Source organism: Lathamus discolor, chromosome 3 (assembly GCF_037157495.1).
Source record: "Lathamus discolor isolate bLatDis1 chromosome 3, bLatDis1.hap1, whole genome shotgun sequence".
Taxonomy (NCBI): Eukaryota; Metazoa; Chordata; class Aves; order Psittaciformes; family Psittacidae; genus Lathamus; species Lathamus discolor.
In genome coordinates, this window is record NC_088886.1 from 132193924 (window position 1) to 132210083 (window position 16160).

General features: G+C 39.1%; 1 protein-coding gene across 2 annotated transcripts in view; it reads left to right on the plus strand.

The window, feature by feature from the left end:
- Positions 1 to 16160, plus strand: part of WDFY4 (WDFY family member 4) — a 142665-nt gene that overhangs the window by 71327 nt on the left and 55178 nt on the right. For both annotated transcript variants that reach the window (XM_065671835.1, XM_065671836.1), the window contains exons 40-43: positions 9441 to 9518; positions 10392 to 10595; positions 11353 to 11404; positions 12785 to 12951. In XM_065671835.1, coding sequence (XP_065527907.1) covers positions 9441 to 9518; positions 10392 to 10595; positions 11353 to 11404; positions 12785 to 12951 — 501 coding nt within the window. The remainder of the gene's footprint in view (positions 1 to 9440; positions 9519 to 10391; positions 10596 to 11352; positions 11405 to 12784; positions 12952 to 16160) is intronic.

Consider the following 16160-nt stretch of genomic DNA (forward strand, 5'->3'; position numbering starts at 1 on the left):
AATTTCCATTATAATATTATTGTCTTGTTTAATAACTGGCTCAAAGCTAAATTACAGTATGCTGCAGCAAGCTGGAAAAAGTTTCTTTAACTTTGAACAAAGAAATTTTTATGTCCTTTAAAGCAGCTATCTGACACATTGCTCATTTATTATTTTCAGATTGTTTACAAGATCATAAAGGAATAATTCAACAGGTCAATAAGTTAAATAAGAGCTGCATGATAACATCAAATGCAGAGCTGTCTGATTTTATGTAATACAAATCACTAAACTTTCTGGAATATAAGGGAATAATTTCCACGTGCATTGAAGATAACTGTTTATCAGAGAAATTGAAATATAAAGGTTGTATGTTGATGAATACAAATTATTAGGCTGACTGAGATCCACAAGCCGCTATCCCAACAGTCTGGCCGCTAAAAATCCAGTACTGGTTGTTACAGGAGATGGTGTGTGACAGCACAATGCACAGTAGAAAAATTATCCTAGCATTTTTTTTTTCCTTCATCTATATCAGTTTCATATTAAAACCTGAATTAGAAGACATAATATCCCTTATGAAACTTTCTGTGAGTAACTGGTCCGGGGAAGTTCTGTGATTTTAAACTCAGTGGTGTCCTATGGCAGTGAAGTCCCTTCAGTTAATTAAAAATGTATGAAAAGATGTTTTCTTTTTGCTTCCAGCATAGTTTTAAAATGTATTTCTGCCTTTCAAGCTAGAGATTATGTCTGGTTCAGGTTTAAGCTTGGGTAAACAATTTCAGTGAGTAGAGTTAAATGTTTTAAGCTGTTGATATTAAAATCTCATCTACCAGGTGCTTCTGATTGCAGAGTTTTATTTTCCTGTAACAAAGGTGATACCAAGACAGTTGAATGGTATTAATGGGGATGAAAGCAGAGATTTATTTGGTTGCAGAAAAAAAAACAAACACAAAAAAGCGATAGCCACTGAAATAGAATTTTTTTTCTTGAATATATAGAAAGACAAGCATTTTTTTTTTATTTCTTGGATGAAGTATGTAATTTTATATATAAAAATTCTGAAATAAATTGTTTTAATTAAGTTACTTTATATGGATTGTTTGATTCAGAAGCCTGAAGTGACAATTTAAACTAAATCCAACTTACATTTTTGTTTTAAAACTTTGAGTGGAATCAACATTCTCATCCACGGTTTCCCACAAGAAAATTATTTTTCATTATTCATTAATTCTTAAGTTCTATGTTCTGTTTTTTAAGTAAAAGAATGCATTTTTTTAATCGTTAGTTAATATTAGAAATCCTTATAAGGAGGAGAATTATGAACAAACTTGCTTATCAACAAGTTCTGATTTTATATATGGTGTCTTATCTCATGCAAGGAGCAGTGTAAAACGTACACAGGAGTCTGGGTGCCCAAAAAATTAAGTGTAAGTTTCTATATAAGACAGCAGGGACTGAAAACTGTGCAGAGCATGGACTGGATGGCAGTACATGCAAGTAGAGACCAGAAAATCAAGGGAGGTCATAGAAATCTCTCTAAGATGAAATTAAATGTTTCTTCTAAGTGAGGGTAAAGTTCGCTACCCTGTGCTGAAGTCTGTGGCCATTGATTTCTTGTTCTCATCCTTGTTAGCCAAATTAAGGATAAAGCTTGGTTATGCCTATCTGTGTTCCATTCATGCTTTCTGCTTATGGAGTCCAGGATTGTTCTACAGGCACTAAAAAACTCCAGAAGTAATCTTGTCACCTTTAAATGCATGTTATTTTAGGAAAACTGATAATTTTAGGGACCAGGGAAGAGATGTTTCTTTGTATTCTGTACTCTGATCTCTAAGCATATGCTAATGTTTACAGAATTCTTTTGTCAGCTAAAGGATTAGAAGTGCACATTTTTCTTAAATAAAAGCCATGATTCAATGACCCCATTGCTGTTCCCCATAATGCCTTCACCTTCCACTAGAGGTGAAAGGTAATACTTCTGCTGTAACAGGATGGAAATATCAACAGAAGTCCATCAAGAGGTTGAGTGAATTATCCCAAAGTCACAGAGGTAATTCTCAGAGATAGGATTAAAGAACAAACATGTCTTGCCTCCCACTGTGCTTTTTTGTTATTAGGGTACAAGTTATTGGGTCTCCCAGGAATTCACCTCTTCAGTAGTATCATCTGTTGAAGGAGTGTATGTATGCACACATACATACATACATACAATATATATAGTTGCTATAGTAGTAATACTTCTGTGCTGCCTGAGTTTAGCTGACAAATACAGTTTGGAAGTCTCAATACATGAACACTGTACTTTGGGTTTATTGTCTTGAAACCCATCCCTCTGTGTGGGTACATTTATGATGCACTGAAAAATTGAGTTTTTCCTCATTAAGTTTGCTATTCCCCAACCAACTTGTGATGCCAGGAATCCATCCATGATCCTTAGGAGCAGTTGGCACTGTGCATTAACCTCCTAGCGGGTTGAGGCACGAAGCTTCCATGCAACACTTAACTGCTGGAACTACAGTCTGTTGAAAAACTAAATGAATTTTGGCAAAGCAACAATAAAATCCACATGGCTATAACAATTTTGCGATTCAAAACAGTCTTCAAACAAACCATAGTGTGGAGAGTGAATGCAAAGGACTAGCATAAACTGCTCTTTCATCTGCTAAGGAAAATGCTATCTCATTTAGATTGATGTTTGTTACCTGGTGATGACTAATGAAACATTTTTCCTCTTTAGAAATGGACCTACTCGCTTCTGAGTGCGTAGTCAATTACTTAAAAAGTACTCTGATCACAAGATGGGTGGGTTACTGTTTGCACAGGGCAGCTGTGTCTCTGATTCACCATGTTAGATTCAGCAAGAGTAGTAGATTTGGAGATGTTATGCAGTTTGTCCCTGTATCTGAATACAACAAGGGTGGTGGATTGGAGACTTCACCCAGCTCTTGTAATTTACTTTAACACTTGTATTCTTCTCTGTAAAACTGCCATGTTAGCTGTAATCTTATCCTCTGCTTGTGATGTTGATGAAGGAAAGATTGATTTATTCTCTCTGATTTAGTAGGAAAGGACCAGAAGTATTGGGCTTTAATTGTGCATGTCAGGAGGGGAAAATCTGGTTAAATGTGCGGAAAAAGCAGGAGCATGAGAACTGAAGTGAATACAAGATAGTTTTCAGACCTCAAAAGAGCTTAGGCTCTTAGGTGACAGGAGACTCATGCTGGCTAGTGCTTGAAGTCCAGAGGACAGGACTAGGATGTGGGTCTGTCAAGAGGAGCAATGCTGCACCACAAGCGGATGTCATTTAATGTTGAGCTGCTGGGAGATACATACTTAAGTAAAATTCAACAGTTTGCTCTTTGTAAAATATCATTTTCTTAGTGTTCATCAAAAAAATGCAGATTTGCTGTTTGATTTGAGGTGGGACGAGTGTATCACATTAGTATCATGTAATTTTTCTCATTCTAATGATGCTAATTTCCTGTTTCCCTCCTTTGCAGTCATCACCCATAGAGTTTTTAAGCATGTTAATATGCTACTTTCAAAGTTCAGGTGTAATTTGTATGTGTTATCTGTATGTTTGTGCCTTAAATGCTTGGGTTAAATGCAAATCTGCCCCTGTTCGGTAGCAGACAACCTGTATATGAGTTGTGAAGTACATGCCTAAACACATCCTGAAATACAGTTATTTCTTGAATCTGTTTCTGCCATGCATAAGCTCTTTGCCATTGTCACATATGCTATTTACATGAAGTTTGTTCTGTCCCCGAGAGCTCTTTACCTGCTCTTCAGTTTTTCTGTGCCCATGGAATATTTTCTTAAAAGCTAGTAGTTTCTTGAATAGCTGTAATTAGATAAAAAAACCTTACATGTAGAATTGTGAAAGCAGAAGCCAGAGGAATAAAACTATGTAGACTCCTCTTGTGATATAAGGTTTAGTATCTGGTAAATCAGCTAAATTAGAATATGATCTGGCACTGGGAACATAAGGGTAGAAGGGATTTTCAAACTGGTTCACCAAATTTTTTCCCCCTCTCACTACTGCATGTTGTCACCATATGCATCCTCTTTATTGGTCTATTCAGGCTGCTTCAAACTCACTTTGGGTTTTCCCCATCACCAAACCCCCTTTCTCTGCAACCAGGTCATAGTGACAGGATGTTCCAGAAACTCATCTTAGTTTCCCCATCTGTAAGCTAAAGAATTTGGCCAATTTTGTGAAGACCTCTGAGATGTACCAATGAAAAGTGTTATGCAAGAGTAGATACTTTAGTTGTAGCTGCAACACTGTATGAATGCTTTTACTGTGTGAGCTTGTATATTTGTAATATTTATTTTGCTCAGAAGAGCTAAAGTTGTAAACTAATATCACTAGTTCTAGTCCTCCCCAAGAGATGACTAAAGCACATGCATCAAAACAAGTATATGGGTATTCTCACTTATCATCCATAGGATTATTTAGTTGGCACAGTGAGGGATCTGGATATCTGGGCTTTCCTTTAGCTGTCTTTGCGTGCGGCCAAGTCCAAGCTCTTCCAAGTCCAAAATTATTTTCCTTGAGGTTTATTTTTATTTATTAAGAGTTTTGGCAAATACTTTTGTGTGCGTGTGTGTTCTGTAATACAACACATAGCCTTTAATTCCCCAAAGACAGCCTCAAACTGCAGAGCTCCAATGACATAATGTTTCTTTAAGAACGAACTGTGGCATGTATGGTGTGTGTATCATGCAATGTGAGTTTATTATGGCAAGCCTGAATATTTATGGGGTGGAGGAGTGTTAAGTGAGATAGATATATATATATATGTATATATAAGAATAATGAAAAATCAGACATAAAACATTCCAGAGCTCAGTAAAGAATTGTTAATTAGAAGTGACGCTTCAACTTTTTATTTTTTTACCTTTTTGTTTCAACTTCCTCTTATTACAAGCAGCCTTGCAATTGCTTTAGTTGAAAGAAATTATAGAAAATCCACTCTCTGGTTTTGGTTTGGTTTGGTTTGTTTTTTTTTTTTTTTTTTTTGCATGCTAATATCTTTGTTTGACAGCATTTTTCTTCTTGCTGGTTTTACCTTTCCCCAGTGATAATCATTCTCTCTCCTATTCGCATGAGGTCTCCATGCAGCAAGAGGAGAAATGGGGTTTGATTCTGTGGGTTTGTGTTGGGTTTTTTTTAATAGGGAAATAGCTTATAAATTCCGTCACCTTTTCAAGCTCTAAATATTGCCTGTGGAATCTGAGGCAGCAAAACAACCTGATTCTAGTTAGAATGTGATTGTCTAAGACTGCAAAGTAGAGAAATATGCATAAAGAAATACTTACAGCAGATCTTATTTTCTATACTTACACCTGCTTTTAAGCATGTAAAACACATTTACATTCATCATCGTCATGGCTTGACTTTGCGAACGAGGTTTTGGGAAGGGCTTTACCCTGATGACTAAAAAGGCCAATGTGGGATAGGCAAATCTGGTTGCAAAAAGCACACGAAAGGTCCCCTTGGGTGTTATAGGCAGGGTGCTATTCTTTCTACATCGTCTTTTCTCCTTGAGACTAAATCTGTGTGTTACCAATACTACAAGTATCAAAGCTGGCATATTGTTTTGTTCAAGATAGGTATTACAGCATGGCACTATTGTATTTTATAAAGGGTTGCCTTTTTAAAGGGTAACCACCTACAATTCTTAATGGAAACTGTTTATTTGTCAGAAATTTGGTTTTGTTTGTTAGTTTTGTTGGGTTTTGTTTATTAGGGTTTTTTTTTCCAGTCGCAGAGATTGTTAACTGTTCATTTAATTTTGCAACCAGATGGTTTTTCTATGAGGATGATTATCAGGGACATGTTCATCTGGTTGAAGATGGCTAGGTATAGCATTCAGAATCCAAAATGGTTATTCTTCAGTTCACCAAATGTGGCTAGCGGAATTTTTTCTTTCTTAGGACCGTTCATATGTTTCAAAGGCTGGAAGCTGGGTCAAAGAAGTTTGTGAGAATCTCTTCAATGTGGGCTTTGACCTTAGGGGTCTGATCAGTGACCATGAGCAAAATACAAACTACAAGCAACTTTGAAACAGCTGCCAGTAGAGCACTGACTAGGCTTGAATAGCCTGTGGGTATCTGAAATGCTTGTTAATACCTGGAGGAATTGGTTGTCTACTCTGAATGGCTTTTACCCTGTGTCCACATGGAGCTGGGAACTCAGCTTTTCTCCTGTACTGAGCCCAGCTCAATAGCACAGAGATGATGTTGCTTTCTAGGTCAGCCTTTATGGGAGTTTTATATGAATTATGGAATAGTTTTGTGAGGCCACAACTGTGATTACAGGTTTAATGATGCTTTAAACAAACAAAAATGTAATGACTTTCATCAGTGTAAAAAAAGGAGCTTCCTGCAGGGAAACACCAATAAATGTGACTTCGCGGCAGGGGCACAGACCTGGCTGGCAGCCAGCAGTAATCAGCACACCACATAGACCTTGTGTGTTAACTTAATTATAGCACAGTGCAAGCAGCAGCTAGATAGTTTGCTGTGAGGAATCACTGCCAGCGTGGCACAGAGTCCATGCATTTAAAAGTTACCCATCTGATCCATGGCTTTAGGTAGTGAGAGGCTGGGACTTTCACAGCCAGTTTAGCTTTGTGCTGTGACTTATAGCAGTATCACCTTTGTCAAGGAAATTTAGATGGGCATGAGAGCCTTGGAATGGTACTCTAACCTCTCCTGTATAACAAAAAAAAATGTAGTAGCTATCTTTGTGTTTGCATAGAAAAGTCTGTGTTACAAGACTCAGACTTTGGTTTGGTTTGGTTACTTGGATTTTATTTACGAATCAGGAGGTTGGTTACTTAGACTATGGGACTTGCTTTGTGAGGCAAGGTCTACTGGGAGCTGATGGGGCCAATCTGACAAAAGGGGAAGAACTGCTTAGGTAGGAGACTTGACAGGCTGGTCAAGGCAGCTTTAAACTAGATTTGTTGGGGAAAAGCAGCAGTGATCCTTCCCAAAACTACCAGTCAGATGTCAGCACCTGTAATGAATGCTTGGAGTGATGCAGAGCTGCCCCAGCCAATGAGTCAGATTTGTTCAGAGCTCAGCTTAGATGCCTGCATACAAACACTCATAGTATGGAGAATAAACGAGCAATTAGAGATGTGTACATGTCTACAAGTATATGATATCATTGGCATCATGGAAAGATGGAAAAGAGAAGGCTGCGTGGAGACCTCATAGCAGCCTTCTGGTATTTGAAGGAGGCCTACAAGGATAACAGATAGGGACTGCTTTTTTCAGTGATATCCAGTGATAGGACAAGGGGCAATGGGTGTAAACTGGAGCATAGGAAGTTCCACGTTAACATCAGGAAGAACTTCTTTACTGTAAGAGTGACAGAGCACTGGAACAGGTTGCCCAGGGGGGTTGTGGAGTCTCCTACACTGGAGATACTCAAGGCCCGCCTGGACAAGTTCCTGTGTGATGTACTGTAGGTTACCCTGCTCTTGCAGGGGGGTTGGACTAGATGATCTTTTGAGGTCCCTTCCAACCCTTGGGATTCTGTGATTCTGTGATTCTGTGATTCTTCATCAGGGGCTATAGTGATAGGACAAAGGGCAATGGGTTTCAATTTAAACAGGGAAATTTCAGTTTAGATATAAGGAATAAGTTCTATTACTGTGAGGATGGTGAGGCACTGGAACAGGTTGCTCTAGGAAGTGGTAAATACTCCATCACTGGCAGCATTCAAGGTGAGGTTGGACAGAGCCTTGGGAACATGGTCTAGTGTGAAATGTTCCTGCCCATGGCGGAGGGTTGGAACTAATTGATCTAAGGTCCTTTCCAGCCCTAACCATTCTATGATTCTATGACTGTAGAAAGTCCTGTGAGTGTTGGACAGCCTGTTAAAACAGAGTCCTGTGCTGGTTTTTCAACTGTCTTAATTCAATAAGATAAAACAAGCCAGTACCTTACTCTGCAGTTGTTCAATGCTTCAGATATGCATGCAGCCTTTCCATATGCTTTGTCTGTCTGATCAGGCAAAGTAAATGTCATGAGAACACTTTACTTCAAGTGTTTTTGGTACCCAGAATTTCTTAAATGGCTAGGAGAAAGTGGGGAACAAGTCTAGCATTTTCAAAGCTGGAAACTTGTCTTTGAATAAAGTTTAAATTTGATGAATTAGTATGATAATGAATGTCCTAAATTGTATTTTGTAGTTATTTGCACAACGATTTGGCATCTGAGATATTCCATTGAGTTTAATAATCTTTCTGCTGATCTTTTCAAGAGGGAGGCTTAGGTAGGACATGCTGTTTGAAATTCTCTGGTTTGTGTTCTGTATAGATCTTGGCTATGTGAACTTTGTGACCCCAAAACCTGTGGGGTTTGGTGGAGTAGTTAAGATAATGAAACCCATTTCATTTCCCTGCTCCCTAAGTTTAAGGATCCTACACAGTAGTCCATTGTTCATGGTTTTAGCATGTGTTACTCTGAAGTTAGTATTATAGTCTCTGGCTTTTGGTTGGAGAGGCAGTGGTTTAGGGCAATAGCATGTCTTGCTGAAGATCACATAACAATTTGTTTGCATAGTGGGGACTGCAACTTGTAATTTCATGACAGCAGTTCATCAGTCTTGTACTTGCACAGAGACCCTTAGCTTGAGAAGTTAGTTCCAATAAAACATCAGATGAAATGTACGATTGTTAATGCAAGTTCATTGTTCTGCGCGTCTAGTGCATTCTCAAAGGAAAGGAAAGATGGACAGGAAGTTCTGTCAGACTGCTTTGGAAAACATGTATTACCGGAAACACCTGAGTAGCAATGGGGTTTAGGGCATGTCTGTGCTCTGTAGCGGAGCAGAGACAGTTATTATGGGTGTCAGCTCTACAAATTTCCAGTTATAGGGCTAACTTAAACATGTCTACATCACAATCCCATTAACTAGTGTATTTATACTCCAAATCACTAATTATCAGAAGACTTGGGCTCCAAAATCTCAAAAATATTTCTGGAAACAGTTGGTTTCCTGCCTGCGAAAAGGGGACATGGACTGTTCCTTTGCAGTTTATGTTTATGCAGCAAGGAACAGGCCTATTGTTACGCATCCTTACATCAATTGGGGTCTTTACAAAGAGATTAATTGTCTTTTATGCAACTGCAGCTCTAATTCAGCTCCAGAAAGAGGAGCCTTAAATTTAATTTGCTGTTATTTTCCTCCTTTTGAGTAGTTCCACTAATTACCATTGTTAAGATCGTGGTATGTTTATCTTCGTGGTGAAAGTGTGCAGCTTGCTCTCAGATGATGGCCTCATCACTGTCCTGTCTGGAGAGTCACCAGACTTGCAGTCACAGGCCATATTCCCTAATTTTTCTTGTAAAAGTGCAGGTAAGGGCATCCTCTGCCCTTCACAGAGTTTACACCTGCAGCACCTTGGTGTAATGTGTTACGATGTTTCTTCCAGGGATTTGTATCATGTATGGAGCGATACCGAAGGACTGGGCAGGAGCTGTATGCCTCTTTGCACAAGAACCACGTACAGGTAAAGAACAGGAATGTTGTGCAACAGCTTTCTGTTGCTGTAAGGATGATTTTGGACTACCCCGAGAAAGCGAGCATTTCAGAAGTGAGATGAGTAGTATGACCAAAAGAATGCAGAGAGTTGATGAGTCAATACTCCACTCCTGACATCACCACTATGGTGTGATATAGCCTCACCAATCAGATTCCTCACTATCTTCAGAAGCCTTTTTTCTTTGGTTTAAATAAATTATTCCACTCTCACAACGGCAGAAATGAAAGAGAGAATTTTGACCTTGTTTTCTTGGTAGCCAGTAAAACTTTACAGAAGGCTTCAATCTCACAGCCAGTAAAATCTTGCTGTTTCTTTCAGGATTGGCTATCAGAGACCAACAAGCATTTCATTCTTTGAGATTCCCACCTCCTATCTCTTTTAAATTGATATTTTAGTGCCTCCCTGCTTCCTGCACCCACTTCCTAAGTAGAAATAATTAAATTTTTGCCATGTTTGGAGGGAGTACAATAGACTGAGACTTTCAGACTTTGTTTTCAGTGAATAAATATGGCTGTTGTCATTTGACACAAACATTAACTAGATAAAAATGGAGTGATGCTGTTCTTCTGGCTCATTGCTTTTGAGTTGGAAATGTAATGAAGCAGCCATTTTCAAGGAGGTTGAGGTTTGCAACATACTTATATTTGTCACTGCATCTTAGTTTAAGTAGTAGCATCTCACACAGCACACTTTCTGTGTTTTCTGGGTCTGCAGCCCTTCCTCTGTAGTATTCCTAGCCAGTAGGTTGGGTAAATCCCTCTGAATCACTGGAGTAGCGCCATTGCTGGATGGGAGGAGGGATGTGGGCAAAAGGTGGCACAAGGTGGTTCTGTCCCACAGATGCTGCAGTGTGGTTACAGCAAAGCAGCCAAGGACTGGATGATACTTGAGGAGCACCTTTTCTATGGAAGGGGCCCATGGAGAGATGCATCACGATCGTTAGAGCCACGATGGATTCTTGATTGTTATGAAGGGCCTTCACGAATGAGGAGGAGGATTCAACTTGTAAACACCCGAGCAACAAGAATGCGCATGAAGAGTGAGGTAGAAAGCATTTGCAGGAGACACACAATTTCTGTAGCAGTTGCTGGTGACTTTTTTCCTCTGGTTCTCCCCACCTGACTCATCAATAAGCTATGACATGCACAGAGAACCTACTGAACATATCTGGTTTTGAGAGACTAAGAGGGGCTGCAGTGTGTTTAGCAGCCACAGAATTATTTTTCCTGCTTTCTGTTATAAGATCTCCCCAGACAGATGAAAGCAGAACCCAAGCATACTTTCTGGCTTGTAATCTCATGGGCATAGCGCTTCCCAATGTATGCAACAGAGTACAGTTAGAAGGGTGCACTGTCCTGTTAGTCTTATGTTTCTTAGGGATGATCAGAAAGGGAATGAGAGTGGCTTGAACTAAGCATTGAAATATATATGTGGAGTATTTACTACTGTCTGTCTGTTGAGTATCTAAGTGCCAAATCCTACCAACCTAGCAAATGCTTAAGCATTTTAATATTATCAGGAAGTTCCTACCTCTAGCACATTTCCAGCTTTCATGTGAAGCTTGGATTCTGGCAGGTTTTGGTAGGGACTTCTTTGAAAAGACAATATTCCTTTGCCTAACTGTTGACATTTGTTCCTACATTTGATTGTTCCTTTGGGTCTTTTCAAATAAGTTTATTTGAATTTCCAAAGCATATATTTGCAACATAGTTCCAAATCTGTGTTTTTCTCTGCAACAAGGTTCTGAATTATGTTTACCTTTCTGCATATTGCACTCTAGTCATACCTAATCTCTTTGCAGGTTCTCACAGGAAACAGAAATGAAACAATCTCCTCTGCTGAAGTGAATCCAGGTAACGTTTTAGGGCGAAAATCACATCATTAAGAGGGTAGACACAGACAAAGAGAATTAGAGTTAGTGTATGGTTTTCTAGGTAAGAATTTCATTTAATGAAAAAACACTTATTGTCAGTTCTCTGGACTAAAATGTCACTGTAACATCAGGGGAAAAAACAACGCAATTGTTATAGGTGGTGTATAAACTGTCTTCAAAATTTGTTGCTGTCTTGTTGCCACCAGAAAGATCTCAAAGCATGTTGAAATTAAAGTGTTGAGCATTCTTGGCCACCTGGAAAGCTTCCAGCTGCTTAAACTCAGAAGGAAAAGTGTGTACTTTCCCTCTGGTTTTAGTAGACACTCCAGTTCTACCTCTGAAACAGCGTATAAAACCAGGTGATAGATGGGTCAGAGAAGTGGTAATACAAAATGTAACTTTCCAAGAATGTGGAAAAAAAGGTGGCGAGTGGAAGGAAACCGTCAAGAATATTAATATGTCAAATTGTTATTTAGCATTCAAAGTAGAAGCAGATTTTTCAAAATATGATCATTACATCAACACTTTTCTTTTTCCAAGGCCAGGTTTTCTGTTACACGAGACATTAAAAGAGGATATCTTGGAGTGAAATATAGTACAGAAGTCAAGAGTTAATGGGGGGGAAGGGCAGGGAAAGACCCCAACATTGGGAAAGAACTGTAGTTTGGAAATGTTAGCCAGGTCTAAGGCTGTGGCTTTCAGCCACCTTTATGGCTGCTTTATGTCAAGCTTCTAGTGTATGTAGTGTAAACTGTTGGAAATAGGCAGTGCTGTTGTATGCTTTTTATTGTGATAGGGCCTACCAAATAAGTGAGAATTGAGCTCATTGTTCAACAAGACTGAAGTGTAGACTATGTAGTTTGTGCATGAAAGTGATTACACTCTACCCCAACAGGAAGGCTGATCGTGCCTTCCTTAACTGTGTGCACCACATAAAGTTGCAAAACCTGGGACACAGCTTGGACAATACATGGGTGGATTGTCTCTCCTTGGGTTCTATTCAGATCCTGCTCAGTTCCCAAAAGACTACCATTTTCAGTTTCTCTTAATTTTTTAATCATCATCAGTGATTATAGGAATTTAGGTTGAATTATGACTGATTGCAGCTACATGGTTTTAGTTCCCTGAGCTAAGCATCCTTCCTTAGGACTGATTGCAGCTACGTGGTTTTAGTTCCCTGAGCTAAGGACCCTTCCTTAGCAGTTACAGATTCTACTTTCTTGCCTGTTTTTTTTTTTTTTTTTAAGAAAAATAATGCTGTTTCCCAACGTAGAACAGATTGAGTTAAAGTCTAAATTGGAAATGCTTTTGGTGTCATCCTGCTGACACTAAAACTGCAATCTCTTTTATACTGATATAGGAGAGCTGCCATTAAATGGATCAGAAAGGGAGATGGATAAGAAGGGATTGGATTGCAACCAGCTAACATTCTTCCCTGCTCTACATGAAAGTTTCCATTCAGAAGACTTCTTGGAACTGTGTGTGGAGAGACAAATTATATTGCAGGAGTTCACAGAGAGTGAAAAGGTAGGAAATACAAACTAGAAAATTTTCTTTGGAGAGATGGCATTTTAGAGGGTGAATTGGATGTGGAGGCCTACCTGTGCCTTTCAGTTTGGGGTTCAGGTTTATTTAGGCTAGGGTAAGCATCATCACTGTTTCCTAAAAGCAATCACAACAACTCCTATATGGACTTATTGTTGAAAAGTATTTAACATTAACTCTCTGAAGTAACAGAAAAAAATCTTGGTGTGTGACCAAAGTATTCTCATACATGTGAGGAAGTATTATCTGAATTTGCCAAAGACATGGCAAATTATGAGACTGAGAATTCACGTTCTGCTTCCCCACCTTTACTCATGCTCAGAGCAGTGCTTGGATCAAATTTATTTTTTCATTTATTGCCTCTAGAAAAGTATGCCAATTTGTATACGCTGCTAGTTCAGTGATGTTTAAATCTCTTCCTGCTGAATACCAGAAAATATTTTGTTCCTCTCTTCATATGCCTTTTTCTTCTCTGCTCCCCCATGAGTACTGGAAAGACCTGATTTTTTGCAGTGTACCTGTTTTATCCAGTAGCATCATTAGCCCAAGAGTTAGCATCCCAAAATAGAAGCCGAAGGTCAGACCTGAAGTATTTAAACTCAGCCATCACAGTGCTGTGATAGTCATGCATATAGAAATAATTCTTTTATTCTTATGTCTCAATGCCATTGCTAAATTTTCTTAATGCTTTGCTAATGTCCAGGGGGTCACATTCATGTTCTCTAACAAGAAGGCTTCATCCTGCTATTAGAGCTGTTGGTACACTGTCTATACAACCTAATTAATTTCCCTGCCCCTCCTCCTTTTTTTCCCCTCACCCCCTTCTCTCCAGCAGAATGAGACAGGCATGAAAACGTAAGGCATGTTTTCCGTGCACTGATCTCATATTGAGCCTTAAGGCTGTCTGTCTCTTCTCCATGTAACTCCACAGGAAGCCGTCAGAAATGCCAGGCATGGTTTTTTCCAGCAGCAGTCACTGTGTTGCCGAGCTGACAGAAGTATTAAAAAAGGCAGTAGGGGGTGACATTAGCTGTCCTGCTCTCACTTAGTGCGCTGTGGTCCTGCCTTGTAAATGGCTGCCTCGTGGGCTGTTTGCACTTCAAGCAGACAACTGGAACCATCTTACCTACTACACTGCACAGGAAAGTCATTGCGATGCTTTGGCAGATACTAGATAGATTGATTTCTGGAACACAAGGGTAGCCCTTGTCTGGAAAGTGATAGTTGTTTTATAATGTTACCCAGTACTATATTTTTGCATTGCTATTAAACACTTTTGTACATATTCAGATATATGAGATGGCTTTTTTTGCAGAAGCAGTAGATCAAATGCTATTGACATTGTTGGTTCAGAGTCTATTCCTCAGCAAGTTAAATATGAAGAATATACAGGTGTGGGTGGGGGTATTCTTATTGCTAATACCATCTAATTTTTTGGTTTATCTTACTTAAAAAATAAAACAGAAAACTTTTCTAGGCATTCCTGTGAAAATAAATTTAAGTATTCAAACAATATGAGTTTACCACTTGGACTGCAAGAGAAAGGGACTATAAAGGAGAAAGCAAATGGATATAGTTTGAATACAAGCTCAAGGATGCTGCTGAGTGGTTAGTCCCTGAGAGAGTGGGGACTAATCATGTGAGGGAGCATTCATGCTCTGCATGTTTGAACATCACCCAGACCATGCAAAAGAGTCCTTTAAATGTGTCCTCTTTTTTTGTCCCCTTTTAAAAGCAGTATCTACCCATAGACTAATGTGTTTCCCAGATTTCAAAGTCAAACACTCTGAATTTAGAATATGCCAGAAATCAGTAAATTAATGCCAGATCTGTGCAATCACAGTACTCAATGACATATTCACTTGCTGATTTTATTGTAAGACTATCCATTCTGCTTTACCAGTACAAAGAGTGGAAGGTATGTATATCCAAATCCATACCTTCAAAGTAGTATTTAGTTGTATTAACCATAAATCTGTCTCTTCCAGTCAGGATCTTTGTAATATATATAACTGTAGCTTCTGTGTTTTGCAGCTAGCAGGAATGCTATAGACTCCAGTCATCTTCCTCACACAGAGTTAATATATCGCTAAAATATGTCCCTCCTGGGCAAACTCTATGAAAACAGAGTATTTATTCCTGTAGTTACATAGTAACATAATGCATATACAAAGGGGCTGAATTCAGGCTGACATCTGAGGATATGATTTTGCAATCATAATAATACTTTTTTAAATTGTGTGTCATTCCCAAAGCTTAAAAACAGAAGACTCTATCAGACCACCCAGGAATAACAGACTAATGGCAGAGATGGAGGCTCAGGGCAGTTGCTTGCAGACTAGAGGAGATTGGTGGGCCGGTAGCTGAGATATTTTGTTGCTTCACCTCCTCCCATACTGATGGGTCCAGCAGAGACCACTTGTGAAAGCTGGGCAAGAGGACTCTTCATGGTATGCCTGGGACAAATGTGACTTTGACCTCAAAGCTGCGAATTGAGTCATGTCATTGCTGAATGTTTGGAACTGGTGTTGTAGTTACAGTAAAGTGGTATCTATGGTATTATGCCCAAAGCACAAGGAGGTGGTTTTATTTCTGCACACAAGTTACTGTATCAGGATATATCAGACTGCAGGTGCAGATTTACGGATTGTTTCTGCTAGGGCTGTCACTTCAGAAGTTACTGAGCTGTCATACTCTGGATGCTTGGTTATAGTTTTTGCTGAGAAGTCATTGAAGTTATAGTATGTGAAGATTATATTTTGCATTTATCTTTAGTGTACTGAGACTGCACACACCATATGCATGGAAGGGGATGTTACACAACCTGTGTTGCTGCTGACTTTTGCAAGAGAAATGCAAATAAGATCCTGTCCTGGCCTAATCTATCAACATGCCAACTAAAAGCAGAGCCAGCTCTTTAAATAACCCTAGTTTGCCATCAGAGACAGGGAGACTGGATTCCTACATCTGCAATCTGAGCCCCCAAGTGTGAGATTACCTCCCAGGTCTTTACAAGCCTAAAGAAGTCCTGCCAGGTTGTTAATGTGTGGTTAGCATGTACTAGATGAAGAAAGTGTTGGAAGGCTTGGGGAATGGTTTTGGTGTAGAAATTCTGAATTTTGGAAAAAAATAAATCTCTGTTTGCCAGCAAGTCATTTGAGACTAAGAAATCCAAGCAGCTGGGGTAGTGA